Source organism: Myxocyprinus asiaticus, chromosome 13 (assembly GCF_019703515.2).
Source record: "Myxocyprinus asiaticus isolate MX2 ecotype Aquarium Trade chromosome 13, UBuf_Myxa_2, whole genome shotgun sequence".
Classification (NCBI taxonomy): Eukaryota; Metazoa; Chordata; class Actinopteri; order Cypriniformes; family Catostomidae; genus Myxocyprinus; species Myxocyprinus asiaticus.
In genome coordinates, this window is record NC_059356.1 from 29,927,704 (window position 1) to 29,951,938 (window position 24,235).

The 24,235-nt window shown below is 38.6% G+C and overlaps 1 protein-coding gene across 4 annotated transcripts in view; it reads left to right on the top strand.

The window, feature by feature from the left end:
- The first annotated feature begins 2,358 nt into the window (after positions 1-2,358).
- The window catches only part of LOC127450736 (serine/threonine-protein kinase SMG1), a 79,318-nt gene continuing 57,441 nt past the window's right edge, over positions 2,359-24,235 (top strand). For 2 of the 4 annotated variants that reach the window (XM_051715057.1, XM_051715059.1), the window contains exons 1-22: positions 2,359-2,593; positions 4,931-5,088; positions 5,521-5,673; positions 10,610-10,746; positions 10,850-10,908; positions 11,185-11,398; positions 11,489-11,614; positions 11,882-11,954; positions 12,043-12,140; positions 12,220-12,390; positions 12,818-13,039; positions 13,424-13,525; positions 13,614-13,883; positions 14,499-14,629; positions 15,030-15,191; positions 15,420-15,538; positions 21,119-21,206; positions 21,325-21,426; positions 21,550-21,693; positions 22,166-22,365; positions 22,553-22,749; positions 22,937-23,098. In XM_051715057.1, coding sequence (XP_051571017.1) covers positions 2,517-2,593; positions 4,931-5,088; positions 5,521-5,673; positions 10,610-10,746; positions 10,850-10,908; positions 11,185-11,398; positions 11,489-11,614; positions 11,882-11,954; positions 12,043-12,140; positions 12,220-12,390; positions 12,818-13,039; positions 13,424-13,525; positions 13,614-13,883; positions 14,499-14,629; positions 15,030-15,191; positions 15,420-15,538; positions 21,119-21,206; positions 21,325-21,426; positions 21,550-21,693; positions 22,166-22,365; positions 22,553-22,749; positions 22,937-23,098 — 3,165 coding nt within the window. In that variant the 5' untranslated portion in view covers positions 2,359-2,516. Of the gene's footprint in view, positions 2,594-4,880; positions 5,089-5,520; positions 5,674-10,609; positions 10,747-10,849; positions 10,909-11,184; positions 11,399-11,488; positions 11,615-11,881; positions 11,955-12,042; positions 12,141-12,219; positions 12,391-12,817; positions 13,040-13,423; positions 13,526-13,613; positions 13,884-14,498; positions 14,630-15,029; positions 15,192-15,419; positions 15,539-21,118; positions 21,207-21,324; positions 21,427-21,549; positions 21,694-22,165; positions 22,366-22,552; positions 22,750-22,936; positions 23,099-24,235 lie in introns of all 4 variants that reach the window. The other 2 variants (XM_051715060.1, XM_051715058.1) reach the window with 2 other exon arrangements.

Here is a 24,235-nt window from a genome sequence, read left to right on the forward strand (position 1 = left end):
GATTTTTAGAAAAATCTCTTTGCTCTGTAGGTCCATACAATGCATGTGAATGGTGACCAAAACTTTAAAGCTCAGCATAAAAGTAATCCATATGATTTCAGTGGTTTAATTAATGTCTTCAGAAGTGATATGATATGTGTGGTTGAGAAACAGATCAATATTTAAAATAAATCTCCAGTTTCAAACAGCCCTCCTAAACGCTCTTCTCTCCTAAGAGTTCTTCTTTTGTTTTTGGTGATTCATATTCTTCATGCATACTGCCACCTAATAGGCAGGGAGGAGAATTTAGAGTAAAAAAAAAAAAAAGAAAAGAAAAGAAAAGAAAAAAAGACTTAAATTTGTATCTGTTTCTCACCCACACCTATCTTATCCCTTCAGAAGACATTAATTAAACCACTGGAGTCATATGGATTACTTTTATGTAGATTTTATGTGCTTTTTGGAGCTTCAAAGTTCTGGCAACCATTCACTTGAATTGAATGTACCAACAGAGCTGAGCTATTCTTCTAAAAATCTTTGTTCGGGTTGAGCAGAAGAAAGAAAGTCATACACATCTGGGTTGGCATGAGGGTGAGGAAATGATGAGAGAATTTTCATATTTGGGTGAACTATACCTTTAAGTGTGACATGAGGGAAAAGAGTGAGGGTAAAATTGTTTATTTGTATCAGGCTGATGCCCTGCAGTCGGTCTAAGCTCATTGCTACCATCTTGTGGTACACTTATGCAATATAGTTGTAGTGTATGGAAATGCAAATATCACTGACCTTGGAATATAACCATAAAATAAGAAGCCTTTTTAGATACAAAACAAACACATCCACGAGTCTTAAAATGAGATTAATTGATACGTATTATTTCATTTACAATTATATGCTTTTAATTCTCCATGATTAAAGTCAGGTGGTCAAAGATATTCTCTTGGTCACACAAACTTCAAGACTGAAACATTCACAAAAGCAGATTTCTTTGAAAATCTTCAGATTCATGCAGAGATAACGAAGCATCACAAATATTGTATGTTGAAATTGCATAAGTCAAGTCAAGTAATTTTTGTTTGTATAACGCTTTTCACAACACACATCGTTTCAAAGCAGCTTTACAGGAAATCATGCATTAACAAAAAATTAAACGGCAATATCTATAAAGTCTTAGAGTGATCATTGTGTAATTTGATTAAATATGATTGTAAATTGTGTATACAAATTAAATAATTGTATTTAGAACCCCTGTGAGCAAGCTGAAGACGACTGTGACAAGGAGCACAAACTCCATAAGATGTTGGTTAATGGAGAAAAATAACCTTGGGAAAAACCAGGCTCACTGTGGGGGCCAGTTCTCCTCTGGCTAAACAACACAAATATAATGCCAATATCATTTATTTATATGCAGTGCAAGTCATGGTTTTCAATTGGTAAATTAAGTAAGCATTAAGGTCCATTGTTTAAAAATAAATAAATAAATATATATTTTTTAAGATTAATGCCTAATCTTTGAAGTCCATCCTGGATTAACTGCAGAAGTTCACATTGATGCATTGTCCATAAAGTGGGAAATGTCCAGTGCATGACTATACTAAGAACAAATATACTAAATATAAAGCCAGATGTAATATATATATATATATATATATATATATATATATATATATATATATATATATATATATATATATATTATTTTAGAGGGTGATCAATTTGATCAGGCAATAATTCCACTAGACAGCAGAGAGGCAGGAAAAACCAACACCCTCCCACTTAATAGTTTTAATATTCCACCACATGAAGATATTTGAAATAAATGTCCTGTCTTTCTGAGGGGTTAAGATGCACCTGAAAATGTACTGATACGTAATATGCATCCATTCAACCTTTATGGTAATTTGGAGACTGTTTACAAGATGAGTTTCAATTAAACTGCAATGAAATGCTGGTTGAATGTATCTGCTTTGCATTGTTGTCATGCTTCCTGTCGTTCCACCTGGAGCTCTACTTATTTTCCTTCACATCCTGCTGTCACTAGGCAACCACACAGTCAGAGAATCAGGCAATAGCAACAGATGTTTCTATTTTCTGCTTCAAGTAAGAATAGGATGAAATCTCATATGTAAATAATACATTTTCCTCTCTTAAGCCTACATTTGCCATTTTATTTTTGACCTAAACAGCTTCAAGTGAAGTAACATTTCACTCAACAAGCCTGTTTCTGGCATCAACGAGCGTGCGTTTGCTACTAAGATTGCACACCAAGGGAAATGCATTCGTCTCAGCATCGGTCATAATAACAATGGAGCTGTGGTTAATTTTATGCACCGATAGATGGCGGTGCCGCTGTTTGAACTAACCAGCCGCGCTAAAGGACAGTGGAGAAATATATGGGAGGGTCAGGCCGCTGTCTCTCAGTTTCAAACATACAGTGCATTTCCAAGCCGTGCACCGACATAAAGTGAACGTCGAAAGTAGGGGTTGTTTGCGGACTCTTCCCGTGTTAGACGGGTCATGCTGTCTTCGCAAAGGTAATGAGCCGCAAAGCCCTCGGGTCTCGGCTGAGCAGCGCCCACAAACTGCATCGAAACTGGAATGACTGGCAGCCCAGGTCAGTAGCGCATCACACGGCGAGTGCTCACACTACAGGCCAAGGATTCAGCGAGGCCTTGCGCTCGCGCGCCTCTTTATCAAACACAGCCGCGCGCTCTTTCCACGTGAGGAGAGTTTAAACGAGCCATTTCAAGCCCGTCACTACACAGCCCACCTTACGACACTGTTGTCGTACTCGAATCTGTGGACATATTTGTAAAGACGCCGCATGGTTAAACTGACAAATGTCAAACGCTAATGTTCATTTTTCAGACTTGTTAGCAAGCAAATGCTAGCACAGGCTAGCCTACTAACAGACGCTCACGATATTCACCATGTGGGTGTGTGAGTGTGTTCAGCTATTGTGTTTGTAAAAACTGAGTATAAATCTGCCAGTAAATGCAGGGATATTTGTGACTTTGGCGGAGATGATGTGTCTTGAGTGTTGTGGTTTTGTGTGTGCGGGAACGCGTGTGGATTGACACGTTTAGCCATCAGCTACATTGTTATTTCAAGTTTGTGATAAAGGTGAGTGTTTTGTTCTCGCATGGAGTCAACTGTGAACCTTCGAGGCAAAAATAATATCATGCTGATTTAATGCCTATTTAGCTCCTTTCACTTTAGATTCACTTTAATTTTATTGCCACACCAATTCCGACGCTCGTGTCAGTTTGCTAATCAGCTACATTATTTCTTTGTACCGCCTGGCTGTGCACCTTACTTATTTCTTATGTTGTTTTTCATCGCTGTTAATTGATATGTTTTTAAAAAGTTTTATTATGGCAAGTCAAGTCAGTAAAAGAGTGGGCTGAATGTCAAAGTCGGCTTTCTTTCGCTTGTCTGCACGTTTGTCAATAATGGAAACAGATCAGAGATGAATTATCAACGAGTGCGTTGACCTTAAGGCGTACAGAGCTTGTCTGCCAATCAAACAGCGCTAATGTCAAGACAATAAGAACTTTTTAACTCGATGCCTCACTGAGATTTTGATTGGCAAAAGTAAACCATGTTATAATTATGTGAAGTGACACTAATTCATTTTGTGTTGTCATTCGCAGTCAAGAATATCAACATCTCTAGCTTAAGCTTGTAGTTTTTGTTGAGTTGCATAATTATTTGTAACCATGTGGGAAAGGAAATCTCAGCTGTTTTGTAAAATGACGTCGTGTCCACAAGTCCCGGATGCAGATGAAATTGTGAATAGCCTGTGAAGAATCATAAATTTTGGTTTTGTGACTAATGTTGCCAATATTTTCATATTTGAAAGGTTTTGCAATTATATGTTTGAGGTTATGCATAATCAATATTAAACTTATTTCATTTGTTCTTAGTTGAATATGTAATCTACTTCTAAAAGCCGCCTCTTATTTTTAGAAAGTTTACTTTGGTCATTAAGGTTTGTTTAGTGAGACCCGTTGAATCTATTTTTAACGGGATAGTTCACCCAAATGTGAATTCTCACCTTCATGCCATCCAAGGTGTGTATGTATCTCTCTTCTGCAGAACACAAATGAAGAATGGTGGTCAGAAACTTGAAGCTCCAGAAAGGACATCAAGGCAGCATAAAAGTATTCCGTATGACTCCAGTTGTTAAATCCATATCTTCTGAAGTGATTTGATAATAGTGGGTGAGAAACTTAAGTCCTTTTTTCTTTTTTTACTATAAATTCTTCTCCCCGCCCAGTAGGTGGCGATATGCATGAAGAATGTGAATCGCCAAAAACAAAAGGTGAATGTGATTGTGGGGATTTATAGTAAAAAAGGACTTAAATATTCTGAAAAAATCTGAAGACATTGATTAAACCACTGGAGATGTATGGATATTTTAATACTGCCTTTATCTGCTTTTGAACCTTCAAAGTTTTTGTCACCATTCACTTGCATTGAATGAACCTACTGAGCTGAGATATTCTTCTAAAAATCTTTGTGCTCTGCAGAAGAAAGTCATACACATCTGGGATGGCATGAGGGTGAGTAAATGAGAGAATTTGCATTTTTGCGAGAACTATCCCTGTAATGGACTGGCATCCAAACAGGCTAACAAAATATTCTCATTTGCTCAGCCACAGTTTGTTATTCTTACCTAAATGAGTTACTCTTATATGCAAACAATGGATGCGTAAACCAACCTCTTAGACCCACGTGGGCAATAAAGTTGCTTGATGGTGTTGAATACATGTGATGTCGTAAATTTTGAGTATCCTCCAATCCATTTCAATCAAATTCCAGAACAAATGAAAAATCCGCTCTTGTTGTGCCGGTTTCTTCTCAAAGTGAAGTTTAATCATGCTTACATTTAACATTAGGTTATTCTGTGATTCTCTGTGTCACTGATGGTGTATCGAATGGTTTTCAGAGGCGACAGTGTGTCAGCCAGCCAGGACGGTGTGAAGTGCAGCGTCTCTAGAGACCACAGTTCAGAAGTTCTTTTCGACACTCTGCCCTCTGATCGGCCTGGCACCCCACAACTGCACAATGACGCCTTCACTGCCGCAGACATACTCAAAGAAGGAGGTGTGTGCTGCCTGTCTGTCACCTGAATTATTGTGATTATCAACGTCAACAGCCATGATGGTGAATGTCATGTGTCAGTCTGTTGGCCCAGTACCTGAGGGTTTGCTTTATCTTTAAGATTAAGGTTTCTGTGTATAAGAAAGAGAAAGTAAACTCAGGGAATGCTTATAGTTTTTGTTTTGAAAATCTCAATGTTTCCTTGTATAAACCAGGCTGTGCAAACCTAAGCATTTGATTGTTAGCTTGTTACTACTTGCGAATTGTATCATGTAAACTTCCCAGTGGCCTACTAGGAAGCGTAAAACCTACTTTTTCTAACATTCAAAGTTCTATAGTTTTTTTTTTTTTTTATATAAAGAGTTTTTGTTTAATGTAAAAAAAAAAAAAAAGCTAGCATTTCAGAGGAAACCTGACAGTATTCTTGTTTTGTAGGTGGATATGACGCTGATGGAGGCCTCTCTGAAAATACTTATGGTTGGAAGTCGCTGGGGCAAGAGTTGAGAATCAATGATGTGACCACTGATATAACCACTTTTCAGCATGGAAACCGTGCTTTAGCTACAAAGGACATGAGGAAATCACAGGGTACATATTGATAAACCACAAGAAAGTCATTATTTTCTGCTCTCCATGCTTATGTATTGTATGTTTTGAACTAGATAGGTAAAGTTTGCCAAGACAAACTTTTATGTTGGCTTGACAAAGCCTTTGTCTAAAAGTTAGACTGACTGACAGATAGATGGATAGAGTAGGAGACCTTTAGATAAAACCTTCAGAAAGATAAATATATGGATAGATTTTGTACTGTAACCTTATGGTGCGTTCATGTCGTGAAGTTCCTCGGAATTACTGTAATCACGAGATGACAACTCGTAGGTTCTAGTGTTGTCAGAATTACCAGTAATTATGAACCAAATCGATACTAAAATAAAAAAGATGAAACGATACCAATGTTTCTGCAGTACTGGTAGTACTGAGCACCACTCAACTCAGACATTGAGAATCATTCATGTTGTATGAGATGACAAAGCAGAGCACTAACCCGCTGTAAAGTGCATATTACATGTAGACTATATATTAGGGCTGCATGATATATAGAATTTATGGTAATATCGCAAATGTACATATCGCAATATGCATATCTAACGGAATTATATTAATATATTAACATTCAAAGTGACGCAGATAGCAGAGAATAGACTGGGCGTGCGACTGTGTGTGTGGAAATGATCCCGTGAGTGCTTCAGGGCTCTCGATTGTCCTCATTCATTTTCTCCATTGTCATTTCAACATTAACAGACTGGGTGATTACATCACATAAGACTCATTTCAGTAAGTTGTGCTTTATCTTTCAACATACCCTCTGATGTTCATTCGTTTTTAGTTTTTCGTGCTCGACGTTGGAGAGCTAGTGCATTCTGCTCTGCTATGTATGAATTTCTACTGCAATCTGTCAAACAGCATTAAAGAGCATGAATAAAACATACATTGTTTGAATTTCGTGATAAAAGTGACAAATTGAAAGCTGAAGCTAAAATCGTGTTTCTCATAAATCTACTTCTCCCTCAAATGATGGAACATGTCACATTTGTGGATATGTTGCTGTAGCTGGTGCTGTTCAGTGCTTCCAATCTGCGTTAAGTATATGCAGATAATAATGAGACCAGATGCTGGTTTATAAAGTCAAATTTGGCTTGTTTATTGGCTGCTGCAGATCTGTGTGGGTTTCTATTAATGGATTGTCCTGTGAACAGTCTGAAGTTCAGCGTGGACTGACAACAAGCAAAACAAAGTAGAAAGCGAATGGCTACGGCAAGCGCTTTTGGATATCTGTTGTCAACATTTTTCAAAATAAAAGACCCACATTGAACTAATTTTGATATTAATACGAACATGAATTACATTGTAAAAATAAAGTAAATACATTTAAGTAATAAAAAAAAATATTTTACACACTTTTAGGATATAAAATAATATAGTAAAATTAGCTTTATATTCATATGCTCAGAAAAAATACAAATAATTGAAGATTAATTTAATATCTGCTACATACAGTTGAAGTCAGAAGTTTACATACACTTAGGTTGAAGTCATTAAAACTCAGTTTTTAACCACTCCACAGATTTAATATTGGCAAACTATAGTTTTGGTAAGTCATTTAGGACATCTGCTTTGTGCATGACACAAGTAATTTTTCCAACAATTGTTTACACACAGATTGTTTCACTTTTAATGACTATCACAATTCCAGTTTACATACACTGTTAACTGTGCCTTTAAGCAGCTTGGAAAATTCCAGAAAATGATGTCAAGCTTTTAGACAATTAGCCAATTAGCTTCTGATAGGCTAATTGGAGGTGTCTCTGTGGATGTATTTTAAGACCTACCTTCAAACTCGGTGCCTCTTTGCTTGACATGGGAAAATCAAAAGAAATCAGCCAAGACCTCAGAAAAAAAAAATTGTGGACCCCACAAGTCTGGTTCATCATGCTTGAGAGCAATTTCCAAACACCTGAAGGTACCACGTTCATCTGTACAAACAATAGTACGCAAGTATAGACATTAGACACCATGGGACCATGCAGCCATCATAACGCTCAGGAAGGAGATGCAATATGTCTCCTAGAGATGAACGTAGTTTGTTGCGACAAGTGCAAATCAATCCCAGAACAACAACAAAGGACCTTGTGAAGATGCTGGAGGAAATGGGTAGACAAGTATCTATAGCCACAGTAAAACGAGTCCTATATCGACATAACCTGAAAGGCAAGGAAGAAGCCACTGCCTCAAAACTGCCATAAAAAGCCAGACTACAGTTTGCAAGTGCACATGGGGACAAAGATCTTTTTGGAGAAATGTCCACTGGTTTAGCAATACAAAAATCGAACTGTTTGGTCATAATGACCATTTTTACACTGGCAGCCAAAGATTTGGAATATTGTACAGATTTTGCTCTTATGGAAAGAAATTGGTACTTTTATTCATCAAAGTGGCATTCAGCTGATCACAATGTATAGTCAGGACATTAATAATGTGAAAAATTACTATTACAATTTGAAAAAATGTTCAGAACTTATTAAACTACAAAGAGTTCTCATCAAAAAATCCTCCACATGCAGCAATGACAGCTTTGCATATCCTTGGCATTCTAGCTGTCAGTTTGTCCAGATACTCAGGTGACATTTCACCCCACGCTTCCTGTAGCGCTGTCTTTTCGGGCACTTTTCACGCACCTTACAGTCTAGCTTACAAAAGCTCAATGGGATTAAGATCCATAACACTTTCAATGATCTGTTGTCCAAAGTCAAGGTACTGGAGTGGCCATCACAAAGCCCTGACCTCAATCCGATATAAAATTTGTGGGCAGAACTGAAAAAGCGTGTGCGAGCAAGGAGGCCTACAAACCTGACTCAGTTACGCCAGTTCTGGCTGGAAGAATGGGCCAAAATTCCAGCAACTTATTGTGAGAAGCTTGTGGAATGCTACCCAAAATATTTGACCCAAGTTATTTACAAATGCAACCGGAAAGCAACGTGTAATTTTCTTTTCTTTATCACAGCTATAGTAAGGGTTGCCCATGTATGAAACGGCATACATCTTCATTCGTTTAGTAACAAGTATCTTGGCCCAGCGATTGTGGATAATAAAGGTAATAACTGTCTTTAGAAATAACGTGAAATGTAGACAGTCTCCAAAGATTATTGATATGAGGGAAATAATCTGTCCTTGACTGTAGCAGTCTGTTCGCTTGAATTCTGATGTTTGTTTTTAGGGAAAGCAATTATATTGTAGTAAAAATAAATAACTTTAGAAATTACCTCAAACTCCGACATTTTCCAGATGCAAATGATATTCCAGAGCTGGCGGGGACGAGCATGCTGATCCACACCGATAGATGGCAGAACAGCGTCTAACACCGCTGTCATATCGGTACTTAAAGTACATGAAGAAGAGCAATGCCAATGCTAGCTAGCGAACTACTGAATGCCCCTTTAAAACAGAGTTGACCAAAGTGCTTCACAGTAATACAATTTAAAACGTAACATTTCCAAATTACCACATTTACCAACACCAGTTATCTAAAATATAAAGTTTTACTTACAAGGTTTAAATACAAGTTTTAAAGAATTAATTGTTTAGACACCATTTTGATTAAATTAAACTTTAAAACATGGAGTTCTGAAAAATAATAATAGTTATTAAAAATAATTAAACCAGAGGTGGCCTGGTTAGCACAGTGGTATAGACGCTGGCTACCACCCCTGGAGTTCGCTAGTTCGAACCCCAGGGCATGCTGAGTGACTCCAGCCAGGTCTCCTAGGCAACCAAATTGGCCCGGTTGCTAGGGAGAGTAGAGTCACATGGGGTAGCCTCCTCGTGATTGCTATAATGTGGTTCGTTCTCAGTAGGGCGCATGGTGAGTTGAGCGTGGATGCTGCGGTGGGTGGGGTGAAGCCTCCACACGCGCTATGTGTCTGTGGCAATGCGCTCAAGTCACGTGATAAGATGCGTGGGTTGACGATCTCAGACGTGGAGGCAACTGGGACTCGTCCTCCGCCACCCGGACTGAGGCGAGTCCTCGTGGTCACGTAGTGATTTAAAAGCACATTGGGAATTGGCCATTCCAAATTGGGAGAAAAAGGGGAAAAATCCAAAAAAAACTTTTTTTTAACTAATCCAGTGTTTTCATTAGCACATTATCATATAAGCATATTTTGGCTGTGGTATCGAGAGCCATGAAATTTCACTGGTATCGGTACCGACTACTGAAATTTTGGTACCGTGACAACACTAGTAGGTTCTACTCCGAGCTATTCACGTTCTCAAACCTCGTAAGTTATTAGTTTCTATGGCAACACTTATAACGGCAAAGTGGCTTTGTTGATAACTGTAAAATGTTTATCACTTCATTAATTCACCTATTCACCACTATATGTTCTTGCAAAGTGTTTTAGAACAAAAAAATTCTCCAGGCCAGTGGCATAATAAAATGGCATATCAAACAAAAATATGTGTTCACTTCAACCGTTGAGGCGCTGCTATATTAGTTATTTTTAAATGATGTCATGACTGTCTATTCTGAGCTTTCATAGAGCTCCCGAGTTTACAACGTATTATTCCGACATGACGTGAACTTACCACAAAGCCATGATATGGCAGACCTTTTTTGTGTTTGTTTACATTTGAATTTGACTGTTAGTTTGAATTAACGAGCATTCTGCTGCCCCGTTTAAACATTCTGCCAATGTAATTCTATGGGATTTTTAGTTTTGTTGATGGTCCACTGTGCGAAAACAGTTATTTGAATCCATTAGAAAAGATATAGCAATGTGAGTCAGAACATTCTGAAGGTCTTTGGTGGATGCAGCTTGAAAGCTCTAGGAGGAGTGACAATTGATCATTTTGGTCTTAGTTGTCAAGCCAACATAATTAAAATACTAGGACACAATATTAGAAAAGAGAGAAGCTGTGTTGCTTGGTTCTGGCATTCATTTATTAACAAGTGTCAGTTGTCTAATAGACCGACCGTTGGCTCACTCCGAGGAGTCTCGTTTGGCCAATCTTCTGCGGAGAGCATCACGGGAAGATGACCGGGAACGCAGGCTGGCCACCATGAAACAAATGAGAGAGTTCATTGTGCACTCTGAAAATAAAGTGGTAAGATCTGCTATCGAAAAAGGATTTATTTCATTACCTAGAAGGTAAAGGGCTCTTGAAATAAACTGATTTAATCTGTATTGTTTGTATGCATAAATTACAGGTCCTAGTGAAACAGTTGGATTCCATTTTGAGCACACTGAATGACATTTTGAATGAGAGGTATGACTACGCACTCTATTTTTAACACAATGGGTGTTATTGGAGCTCTGTCTCTTAAGAGTATATTTAGCATATTATTGACATGAAGCCTTACGAACACCCTGCTGGATCCTAGTCATATACCATTTAACTGGCCATTATCTGGCAGCTGTGTTCTTGAGGTTAACGATGAAGAGCAAATGTCAGCTTGTGCTCAAATGTAAAAGCCTGATCAAATGTTTGCCCATTAAATAAAATACAAAATATGATCCTGAGTGTGTCTTTTTGGCCTTGCAGTAGTAAGCTCCTGCATGAGCTCAGGCAGGAGGCTGCATGCTGTCTGGGACTACTCTGTGCCTCCCTCAGTTATGAAGCTGAGAGGATCTTCAAGTGGATGTTCCTCAAGTTCAGTGTGTCCACAAAGGATGAGGTGAAGCTTCTCTACCTTGTGGCAGTGCACAAAGCGCTTGAAACGGCAGGGGAGAAGAAGGCTTTTTCAACAGTAATGCAGGTATTAATTCAGCTTGATCTCCTTGGTTGTACTTTAATTAAAGCTTACTTATAATCTATTTCTTGCTGAGATGTTTGACTTGTCATTCAGTTGGTGATGAGCAGCCTTCAGTCTATCTTGGAGAACTTGGACACGCCAGAACTGTTGTGCCAAAGTGTGAAGTGTATTTTGCTGGTGGCCCGTTGTTATCCACACATCTTCAGCACCAACTTCAGAGTAAGCGGAACAGCTCTGCTAAAGAGCAGTATAATTTCAGTCCTGAAATCAAACTGATCTATATGACGTGCATCTAGCGCTGCTGCTGAATTGGCACTATATGAAAAAGTATTTGCACCATATTTGAATTTGTGTGCACTACCCAGAAGTAATATTCTATTTGGGACCTGATGCCTGATGACTTTTTTTCTTATGTTATCTGCTGTTAATTCAACCAGTGTAATATTTGTAGAAGGAACAAATGTAAATGATGCCTCTGTTTTCTAGGATACAGTGGACATTTTAGTGGGTTGGCATATAGATCACACACAGAGACAGTCTCTTACTCAACAGGTGTCTGGTAAGATTTGTTTGTTTTATTTGTAGTTTTCTTTTTGTTTTGTTGTCTTAGCCTAAATTGATGAGGCTAAACTGTCTATCTGTTTTAGGTTGGCTGCAGAGTCTGGAGCAGTTTTGGGTGGCGGATTTGGCCTTCTCAACCACATTATTGGGTCAGTTTTTGGAAGATATGGAAGCATATGCTGAGGTAAAATGTGTTGCTGTAGAATGTTTTCCCATAATTTTGAGAAGTTTGGAGTTACTTAGGTTCTACTCTTTGTTCATAGGATTTGAGTCATGTATCTGGAGAATCAGGTGATGAGGACATTCCCCCTCCCACAGTATCCCTGCCAAAGCTGGCAGCCCTGTTAAGAGTCTTTAGCACTGTTGTGCACAGCATCGGAGAACGATTCAACCCTGTCCGAGGACCCCCAATCACTGAGGCATACGTCACTGATGTTAGTATCCTGCATGCATTGCTGCAGCAGTTTCAATTACCTGTGGAACTGGTTACAAATAGTCTAACATAAACCAATGTCATCATAGAAACTATATCATTATAGATATAGATAAATATCAGGATGGTTTTTAAATTGTGTGGCATGGACATTTCTATGTTTTTAGTTATGCTCTGCTCTAAAATATTTAATTAACTATAAATTGCTCTTTGTCAGGGAAATCTTTGTAAATGATTTTTAAAAAGCATCATCCAGTAATCACAAACAACTGGAAGTCATTGAAGTTCTTTGGTCAAAATAAGTGGGAATCCTGTAGATATGTCAGTGGTTCAAACAAGTCGGTCCTGCATTTTGAGAATACACACATGCAATCCTTTAGGAAACTAATGAAAATCTCTTTTGCATTTTCTTGCTCTGCTTGCGGCAGGTTTTGAACCGTGTCTTGGCTTGCGTCACCACAGCCAAGCAGGTGTTCTTCTCAGAGGCGGTACTGACAGCAGGAAACGAGTGTGTGTGCGTTCTGCTGGTGAGCATGGATTTAGGCAGCCAACTGATTGATGCTGTAATCTCTTATGGCCTAGACCAGCTGGAGAGTTGCCATTGCTGCGGACCAGAATACAGCATGTCTGTCCTCACCCTGCTAACACTGGTAAGACTGGAGTATATTAAACCAGTAATTGACAGACCAGTCCAGAATTTGTGATATATATTTGTCTTGCATACACGCAAGAGGAGAATGCCTCTTTGAAGGTGTTATGGCTCCCACCATCATGGAACACCTGGAGATATCAGGGATATTTAAAATGGTGACTTCCAGGCCTGAAAAAGTCATGAAAATATTTTTTATATACATTAAGCTCTTTGCTTTTTATAAATGCAATTTCTAAAAATCCTCATGCAGTGATAGCAATAACAAACGGCTGGAAAAGTCTTCAAAATGTCATGGAAATTAATCTTTTAAATGGTGTCGGAACCTTGAATCATCTGCTGTTGATGTTCCTTTTCACATTTATTAATTTTGCTTTGTTTGTAGACTGTTGACCAAATAAGCACCAAACTCCCAGCTGCATTTGTGGAAAAGTTATTGGCTCCAAATTCCCAACTGTTGGAGCTGCGTTTCCACAGAGAGAGAGAAGTATGATCACTAACCGCAAAAGTACAACTTACAGAGTGACAAATAAAAATCTTTAAGTTAACTCTTTTTGAATGGGTTTGTGTAACAGGTTATGGCAGCCACACATGGAGTGTATCATGCTGTGCTGAGCCTAAAGAACATCCCCATACTGGAGGCAGCTTATAAACTGGTGTTGGGTGAAATGGGTTGTGCGTTGAACAGTTTGCTGAGTCCTCTTGGTCTGCCTGATGCCTGTCCACATATACAACACCCTGCCTTCAGCCAGCTGCAGTTCAGCCCAGAGAGAGCAGAGTTTATCCTCATCTTCAACCTCAGTGCTCTCACCACCATCGGAAACACCAAGAACTCCCTCATCGGGGTCAGCACTAATCTATACTCTTATGCATTAAAAGAGATATTTCACCCAAAAATGAAAGTTAAATTGAAAATCATTTACTCACCCTCATGTTGTTCTATAACTATATGACTGACTTTCTTCCATGAACACAAAAGGAGATGTAAGGCAGAATGTTTGGAACTGTCAGTCTTACTCACTAATCACTTTCATTGCACCTTTTTTTTTTTTTTCCATACAATGAAAGTGGGTGGGGACTAAGGCTGTCAGTTCCCAACATTCTGCCTAACATCTCCTTTTGTGTTCCATGGAAGAAAGTCATACAGGGTTTACAAACGCGAAGGTGAGTAAATGATGGGTGAACTATCTCTGAGCGTTATGGTTTTCTGAATGAAGTTTGGCATGTTTAGATATATTTGGTAAGCAGGTGGCTTGTGAAGTTGTTTTTGAAATGCCTTGGGGAAAGCAAGTCTCAGTAATTCTGAAAGGATTGTTTTTTGCTTTCACAGTTGGAAATGTTTACCTGTTTTCTATCAGTTCTGTGAAAGCAGTTTTTCAGTCGTGCAGCTCTTTCGAAGCTGTAAAAGTGGTCTAAGCAAAGCGTAACCATGGGAACACATTTTTGGATGTGTGTTGCAGATGTGGGCATTGTCTCCTACTGTGTTTGCCCTGCTCAGTCAGAATCTGGTTGTTGTTCACTCTGATTTGGCAGTCCATTACCCTGCTGTCCAGTATGCTGTTCTCTACACCCTTTACTCGCATTGCACCAGGTAAAAACACAACATCAATTGACATCATGATAAAATGCTCTGTGAAATATTTTACATGAAGCAAGATCCAATAATAGTCTGTAAATATAATAAAAAGATTGACCAGTATTACAAAATTTTTAATTACTGCTGTGATGCATTAGATAATTGCATCACTCCTAAACTGCAATGCCATTAAATTAAATGCTTTTACAGAGTCACAGTATATTTTCTTGAATTATGCAGTGCTGTACAATTGCATCATAGATTGTAAGTGTAGATTTTGTTTTGTTGCCCAGTGTACATAAAACTGTCAAACAACACTTGGTCATTCACCTCGCACATGACAAGCTTGAATTTAGTTTCTCTCGCTCCAAGTGTTATAACTAATAGACTGCTGCCTCTTTCTCTGTCTCCAAAGACACGATCACTTTATCTCAAGCAGCCTGAGCTCCTCGTCCCCGTCGCTTTTTGATGGTGCTGTCATCAGCACTGTTACTACGGCAACCAAAAGGCATTTCAGCACGCTCCTTAATTTGCTGGGTATGCTGCTGAGCAAGGATCATCTCAACCCTGAGGCGAGGTACAGAGCTCACACTGCCTCTTTATAATGAGGCCTAATGTGATTGATTTATCTGTACAGTGGCCCTTTCAGCTGCTATAATCATTTATACAATGTTGAGTGTAATTATATCTTTCTGTTAGATTCCTTAATTGTCTTGTTTGCATATGGCAACAGGCAGTTTCCCTGGATTAGCATACAGTAAGGCCGTAAAATGTATTTGTTCTATCTTTTTCCACCCATTTTTAGGAGGCTGTTACTCACTTGGTCCTTAGAGGTGTCTCTCATGATGAAGAAATCTGAAACGTACTCCCCACTGTTCTCACTCCCATCCTTCCACAAATTCTGCAAAGGATTACTTGCAAATTGTGAGTGAAATGTCCCTGTTTTTAAATCTTTTTTTGGTGCCTTTGAGTTTATGAAGGCAAAACTATGTTGATTTGGATATGAAAATATTAAAGGGATAGTCCCCCCCACCCCTTCCCAAATTGAAAAATCTGTCAGCATTTCTCACCCACATTTTGTTTTAAACCCATGTGACTTTCTTTATTTCAATGAACACCAAAGGAGAAGTTTAGCAGAATGTCTAAGCAGCTCTCTTCCAAACAGTGGAAGTGAATGGGGACCAGGGGCCGTCAAGTTACAAAAAGCATTAAAGATCACCTTAAAAAAAATTTAATAGTCAAACGGCTTGTGCCTTATATACCAAATCGTCTAAAGCCATATGCCTTCAACTTCTTGCTTGACAGCTGTGGTCACCATTACCTTCTTATTTTATAGAAAAAGAGCAGCTTGGAAATTCTGCTTTAACCTCTTTTGTGCTCCATGGAAGAAAGAACATGATTCATTTTGAAAGTTTTGAACTATGTCTTTAATTTAAAGGAATAGTTCACCCTAAAATAGTAATTCTCTCGTTATTTACTCACCCATATGTTGTCTCAAACTTGTATGACTTTTTTCCACAGAACACAAAGGTATTTTAATGGAGAGATGAAGTCTGTTTGTCCATACAATGCAGGTGAATGATGACCAAACTTTTGTAGGGCTTTACCGGTTGTTTAGATCAGTGTTACTATCAAATTAATAATTATTTCTGTAGTTAATATTTTAATTAATTGGATCTAACTCATTAAAATCTCATATGGGACTCCAGTAAATGTAGTGTGCTACATTTAGGAGCAAGTTTGGTTATTAGCAATAATTATCAAAGATAATTACTAATTAAAATCAGTAGAACATTGATGAGAATCAATGTTAGCTTTTTTTAATCCTTTAAAATCAACAATTATCAAAGATAATCATCAATTGTTAACATCGATGAAACATTAATTAAAATTAACACTAGCTTATTGATCATTCAAATTCAACAATCATCAAAGATAATTATCAATTATCAAAAATCAATAGAATATTAATAAAGATTAACATTGACGGGGCACCACCCTGGAATCAGGGACTAGTAACCAAATATTAAATTGTTTTGTAAACAGTCTCAATATTAAATTGTTTTCTTAGGAAAATCGACATCCGAAGAATATCGATTTTCGGGGAAAAAACAATGAATGAAGGTTTGAATCAGAGCACTGACATCCCGTCAGCATGACACAGGCGTATGCAAAACAAACCAAAACACTTCTCTTTGTAATATAAACAAAGTTTATTTATGCAGTAATATCAATTAATAATTAATACAATGCAGTCAATAAACTTCCAACTTACAACTACAAACTAAACAGTGACATGATTAGATATGGAAATGAAAATAATCCTATAACACAATGTGTGTGTGTGACTGTGTGTGTGTGTGTGTGTCAGTGTGGTTAGTGAGAGAGAGAGAGAGAGAGAGATTATTAAGTGACAGCCCGAAAGCTGATTTTGTGATAGCTGGAGAGAAAGCAGCTGTGTTCATCACTCAGAGATGCGGTTTTACGAGCGGGGCTCGTAAAAGTTCTGCGTTATTTGACTCTAATGGATGAACTCAATTTCTCTCTCACCTGCGATGGCGAAAATGCACAACAATCCAATTTGGTTGGACCACAATACAGCAAAACAAATTTGTGATAATTAATACCCTGAGTATTAATAATGAGCGGACATGGCGGTCCGTAAACTGTACAAGCAAAAACCTTGAAACACAAGAATAACACACTATAATATTCTATCTCTGCCCAGACGTAACCTCTTACTTGAATCGCATGAGGACACAGGTAGAATGTGTTTTCCTCCGTCCTTTAACTTTGACCCAGTTCCTTGAGGCTCGTGTGATGACGGGAGGCCGTTTACTCGCTCTGTAGGCGGGCGGTACGGCTGTTGATTGTCGGCGGGCGGTACGGCTGTTGATTCTCGGCGGGCTGGCGGAGAACTCAGAAATGTCAACTTGATTGAAGATGGAAGAGAAATCTTTAATCTCTTCACTTCTGTAGGCCAACGGATGAAGATGCGAATTACTCAGCGGTCTCCTTCGGATCTGTTAGTGTTCGGTTGAACAGAGTAATCTCAACTCGTCCAGCGAGATGGAGATTGTATGGCTACGGTTTCAAGTCGGACATTACTTCCTTGTGCCACGAGGTTGCACCCGAGAGCAGCAAAAAGCTACGTCCGTATTCAGTGAACTAAGTCGCTGGAAGCGAATTCTGGACGCATTTCAGAATTATTTCAACTCCTGATGATGTCATGTTTGAGGGACGTTCTGTTGTGTGCCTCATCCAATAGGAATCCTTTAGTGAGCAAGGCTTCATGGATCTGTAGTCTGTTTTGGACTCCCTTTGTTTGATTTTGGCGCGATTTTTATCTTTAAAATTTACGACTTAGAAGGTGGGGGCTTCTATCTGAATACATGAGGCCCAACACTTTCAAGCTTCAAAAAAAACAAAGGCAGCATAAAAGTAATCAATAAGACTCCAGTGGTTTAATCCATGTCTTCTAAAGCGATTAAAATCGATTTTGGGTGTGAACAGACCAAAATATGTCTCCTTTTTCACTGTAAATCTTGACATTGCAGTCTTTATGTACAACCATAATTTCAAGCTCGATTACTTTTTCTAGTGCTTGATGCATGTGCTGAGTGCTAGAAGGCGCTAGGAAGTGTAATCATGCTTGAAATCTTGATTGCCAAGGAGACTGCTGATGTCAAGGCTTGTAGTGTAGGGCTCAACAATAAGGACTGCCCGGGGCCAGTGTGAGAGATATTCGGGTCAGTTGCTAGAACTGTCACTTGCCTGATCGGGCCAGTGCTGCATTCATAACTTTAGTGCAAGCAGACAACAAGCTTGGGGCACACTTAAGTCTGTGATTGGCGATCGGCCGATCTTTTTTGCAGCATGCAGAGAATCACACATACACTGCTACTCTAATAAATGAGCACATTCTCAGCCCTTGATGCATGACTTTGTGGCCTCTGTAGGGTGAGTTGTTGGCAATTCTAAGTATTCACAAATTTAAACTTTCAGACATGCTGTTATTCAGATGAATATGCAGGTTTGTTTTTAAAAATGTGTAAGAACTACTTGTATGAACATTTAGTTGCCCATTTTCTAGAGTCATTACGGTAGTAATTCTGACTCGCTGCACGGAGATAAAGAGACTGCAAATGGGTATAAAAACGAATTAAACAACAAATAAACATGCATATTCAAATCTGAGTATACGTGATGTAACGTGAGTCGTAAACAGTCAGACGCTGAGCGATAGACTGAGCAATCATGAGGACTTTCATCTTCATTCCCTTCAATATGCTCACGGTGTCAATCAAATATGCGGCTCATCAGAATTCTCATCAGTCACTCATCTCAGTGCTATTCTGTGAGGATCCCAATTTAAATCAGATTAACATTGGTCACATTACCACTAATCACAGCAATTACATTTGAACCATAACGGCACCGTGTCTTCACGCATTTGCTTAATAATTAGTGATTTGTGTTACATCAAAACGCCAAAGACAGTAAACAAATCATAGATGTTAATGATTTCTCACTGGAGCAGTTTTAGAGCTTGTAATGGATAAATGTTTCTTATTTTTGAACACATCACTGCTGTGTGTAATGCTCTTATAGTTTATGGTTGCCAGTATGTCACAATGACCTTTTGATATGGACAACAGAACTATTCATAACCGTTTCAAAACAAATAAATGTTAGCAATTCACAATTAATGTAATTTGAATGTAGTTTTGGCAACTTTATAAAATGGTTCCTTTTGTTAACATTAGTTAATACATTAGGTATCATGAACAAACAATGAACAATATATATTTAAAGCCTTTATTATGATGTTAATAAAATTACAATTGTTCATTGTTAGTGCATTAATGTTAACTAATACAACATTTGATTTAAAAAATGTAGTAGTATATGTTGTAACTAACATTAAGTTCATTAGTTCATGTTAACTACAGTAATGTTAATGTTAACAAATGGAACGTTTTTATAAAGTGTTACTGTAATTTTACTGTGTGGGGCATAAACGTATATCTGCACAATATAACTTGCAAAAGTGTGGCAAAGGGCACTTTTATAAAAAAATAAAATAAAAAAAAAACCCCCCGATATTGGCCGATCTTAGTGTTAAAAAATCAGAGATTGTTATCGACCTCAAATTTCCTGAACGGTACACCACTAGAACAAGCGAGACAGAGCACAAAAATTACATGGAGGTAACAGTCTTCTAACCAAGCACTCAGAGATGAGCGAGCACGAGACAAGTGTTGTTCCCACAGTTAAAAAAAAAATCGTATTTTCTCATTTTGCCTTTTTAGATGGAGCGCTGAATGAAACATAATAAACTTTGTTGAACTCTGGTTATACACGTGCTGGAAATCATGAGCTGCTTAGTATCCAAAATGTAAGTATAATTTTAAGTAGGTAATGTTTCAAAGTGTAAACATTAATTAGAAATGATAATGGCGTTTAAAATAAGAAGCAAAATCATGATGGCTATTATTATTTGAAGAGTTGTTCAGCTCGAAGGTGACATTTAAATCAGTCTACAATGTGTAGAAATTGCAGGGAAAAAAATCTACTTAATGAATTTCAGAGCGGGATTGCACATCTTGCACAATATTTTAATTATCCCCATTCCCCACACTTTCCTTGTTCGCAGTGCGCAAAATTCCCTTTTTTCTTTTTCTTTTTTTATACATATTAGTGAAAAAGCATTTGCATTTGGTCTGTCAGAGGGGAACAACAACTGTAGTTTGTTTGCTGTGTTTTTGCTGTGATACTGGACAAAGTAGTTGTTGTTAATCAGGAGATTGTGCTGCACATCACTGACAAATAAGGGAAATCTTTGACTATTAGTGAGCTTTTTAGGGCAATCCTGCTGAAGTTTCAGCCATTTGACACTTTTTGACTTTATATTTGACTATATATAAAAATGTTAGCTTTGGACACATTTTTTACAAAGCCATGATGGTAAAAACAGCTATTTTTAATTTTTGTTTTGGGGCCAGTGAAAATTGTCAGGGCAAGTAAAAATCTGGAGCACTTGCCCAACCGGACCAGTAGAAAAAATCCTTAGTGTTGAGCCCTGTAGTGAAAAAGGAGTTATATTTTGTTCTGTCCTCACCCAAAATCAATTGCGTTGCTTCTGAAGCTATGGATTAAACCACTGGAGTCTTGTGGATTACATTTATGCTTCCTTTATGTGCTTTTTGGAGCTTCAAAAATTTGTCACCATTCACTTGCATTGTGAGGACCAACAGACATCATATCTCCATTAAAATATCTTCGTCTTTGTTCTATGGAAGAAAGTCATACAAATTTAAGACGTCATAAGGGTGAGTAAATGATGACAGAATTATAATTTTTGGGTGAACCATTCCTTTAAGTATTGTCAACATAAGTAGAGGTTTAAAAATGTGTTGTAGCATCATAAGAATAAACTGGTGGATTCAGTGAATAGACATTAACATGTGCTGTCCTTTTTTTTTTTTTTTTTTTTTTTTTAAGCTTTGAATGAGGACCCAACAATATGTCTGCAGGCCTGCAACAGTCTCCAGGTTCTGTCTTCCTCCTTATCCACAGAGCTTCTCAAGAGGTTAATGCACACATTTTCTCTTCTACACTTTTTCCTGCAGGAACATCTTTACTTCCTCTTGCTCTTGGGGAGGAACATCTTATCTAATCAGCACTGGTTCTGTCCCCTCTCTCTGCAGGTGTGTGGACGTGTGCCGAGTTCAGCTAGTCCACTCAGGAGTCAGAGTGCGGCAGGCCTTTGGGAAATTGCTGAGATCCGTTCCCATGCATGTTGCACTTAGGTTAGCCAGGATTCTCTCCATCTGCCTAGAATCCACACAATAGAAACCATGGGGGGAAACCAATATCCTAGTTATACCTCCAGCTGAAGTTGATTTGATGGTAATTGTAAGCTTGTCTCCCAGCAGCGCCCATAGTCACTCAGAGATTAAGGAGATTTCTCTGGCCATCCGCCGACACATGAGCAAAGTGCCTAGCAACACCTTCCACCCACAGGACTTCTCTGACCTCATTGGGTTTATTCTGTATGGAACTGTCCACCGTGGGGGGTGAGTAGGCATCTGGGACATCGGGGTACAGTCACTCTGATTAGCGCCATTCCATTCCTTTATTCTCGTCTTGGTTAAAAAACAAATGTGTGTTGTTTTGCCTTTCACTTGTATTAGAATATGATCTCATTAAGCCCAGAGTACAGTATACTTTAGTTTTTACGCATACACTAGTCTGTTCGTACAGTGGAACTCTCTAGCCTTTCAACGCATACACAGGTGGTCGACGCATGCACGCTATGTCTGCTGTGCGATATTGGTTTCTTTTCAGGAGTTTAGACCCATAAAGATAAGACTATGCTTACAGAGTGCACATGGTTAGAAAAATCGGGCTGCTTGCGTACTTTATTATTAAATTTACATAACTCACAATATGTTTGAAACTGTAATCTGCATGCAGAATTATTTATCAGGTGTTGTGAGTTGTATTGTCCTGAATTGTAATTGTATTGTTTGATTATGGGATCTGCAGTAAGGAGCCATGGTTGGAGAGGCTGTACCACAGCTGTCAACGGCTAGAGAAGAAAGACTCTGCAATGGTGCCTCGTGTCCTGCTGAAAACTGAAGCAGTGCTGTGGCAGTGGGCGGTGTGGGAGGCTGCTCAGTTTACTGTACTCTCCAAGCTTCGCACCCCTTTGGGGCGAGCCCAGGACACCTTCCAGACCATAGAGGGTTTGTGAGCTGTTGTTTTCAGTGTAGGAATTTTGTTGAATGAATTTGAGGTACTCTATTATTAGAAGAGCTGGAAAGTAATCAGTTAGTGATTTTAAGCTTGATTTCATGTTTTGGTTTGAGAAAATTGTACATCATCAGTATAGTGTTTGCGAAAATGTAGTAACTGTATCCTGTGCTGGTGTAGGTATCATCCGCAGCCTGGCGGCCCACAGTCTGAACACAGAGCAGGAGTTGAGTCAGTGGAGTGGAGGAGAAAGTGATGAAGGTCACCATACCAATCAGCTCCGCCTGGCTCTGCTACTGCAGTTCCTGGAGAACCTGGAGAAACTTATGTACAACGCTTATGAAGGCTGTGCTAGCGCTCTCACTGCTCCGCCAAAGGTCTGTCCTCTGTATATACACAGCTAGCATTGATGTTAAAACTGTGGAGTGCCAACTTGATCCTTTTCATGGCTTTTTAGGTGATTGCCATCAACATTTTATGTGTTTATTTTTAATGACTGAGAGTCATTGTCTGAGAGTCTTTTATCACGAGGCTTTGTTTGACTTTTAACTTTTCCTTATGTAGGGCATTAGAACGTTTTTCTACACAAACAGACAGACGTGCCAGGACTGGCTCACCAGAATTCGTTTGGCTCTGATGAGGGTAGGCCTTCTCTCTGGCCAACCGGCTGTCACAGTCCGTCACGGCTTTGACTTGCTCACTGAGATCAAGAACAGCAATACACAGGTAAGAACTAATGATTCACCTGTGTATCTCTCTTCCTGACATTACATCACAGGGCTCCCGACTGCATTTTGCAACCATTATTCCTAACAGTGCAATTAAACTCTGCAAGAGGTCATACTGGTGCGATTACAAAGTTGGCCAGCTCTCTGTGTGCTGTCATTTTTTGTTGTGCATGAGAAACGGCAAACGTTCCAATAGCGAAAAGAAACTGCTCTACCCAGATCAGTCAGCACGGCTCAAGGCTCAATGGACAGATCAGCACAGAGACGTGCATTTACACGTGGTCCGGTCTTGAGACGTGCTGTAGGGCTGGCCGATATATCTAATATTAACGATATAATCGAGATTTTCTTGCTGACGACGTAAAATTTATCAATATCGTTATGATTTTAATGTTTTCATTTGGCCATTAAGTTTCATAGAGTACATCAGTAGAATATTTTCACGATCCTTCAGGGCTGCACAATTAATCAAAATAACATAAAAATGGCAAGTTGGTCATATGTGATTATTAATCCACAAAAAACTGAAATTTAAAGACAGATAAACACGGTCTGTGTGTGATTCAGAACAAACCGGTGATGCACTGATCTGTGTACATGCGCATGGCAGCGATCTCGGATCAGTTCACGTGCATTGTGAAATAATAGTAATGCAGGTTCAACCATTCGCACAATTCCAAACATTAGTAACCACTACAAGTTATTATACAAATCTACAAATGCAGCACAGAATAACAGAAAAGGAGGAAATTACAGCATTTCAGGAAATGCAGGACATTGTGAACTGTCAAATACACATTGCTTTTTTTGTGTCAAAGTAAAAGATCCTTGTGAAGTTGAAGTAAATACGACAGCACTTTCGGTGTCAAAATAAAAGCCCCAGGTGGAGGTGAGGTAAACAAGACAAATATATTACTTTTATATACCGCAAATCTAATAATCAGAATAATAATGATAATTCAGCATTATATTATAATAATAATAAACCTGACGTGTCCCAGTAATAATTTTGCAGATCACCATAAACAGTGCTTCAAGAAGCATGGGCTGGGTCGTGGATTTGGCATTTATTATTTGTTTAAAACCTATAATGTGTCCATGATTAAACTAGTTTAAAATCGTATTTAAATGGCCC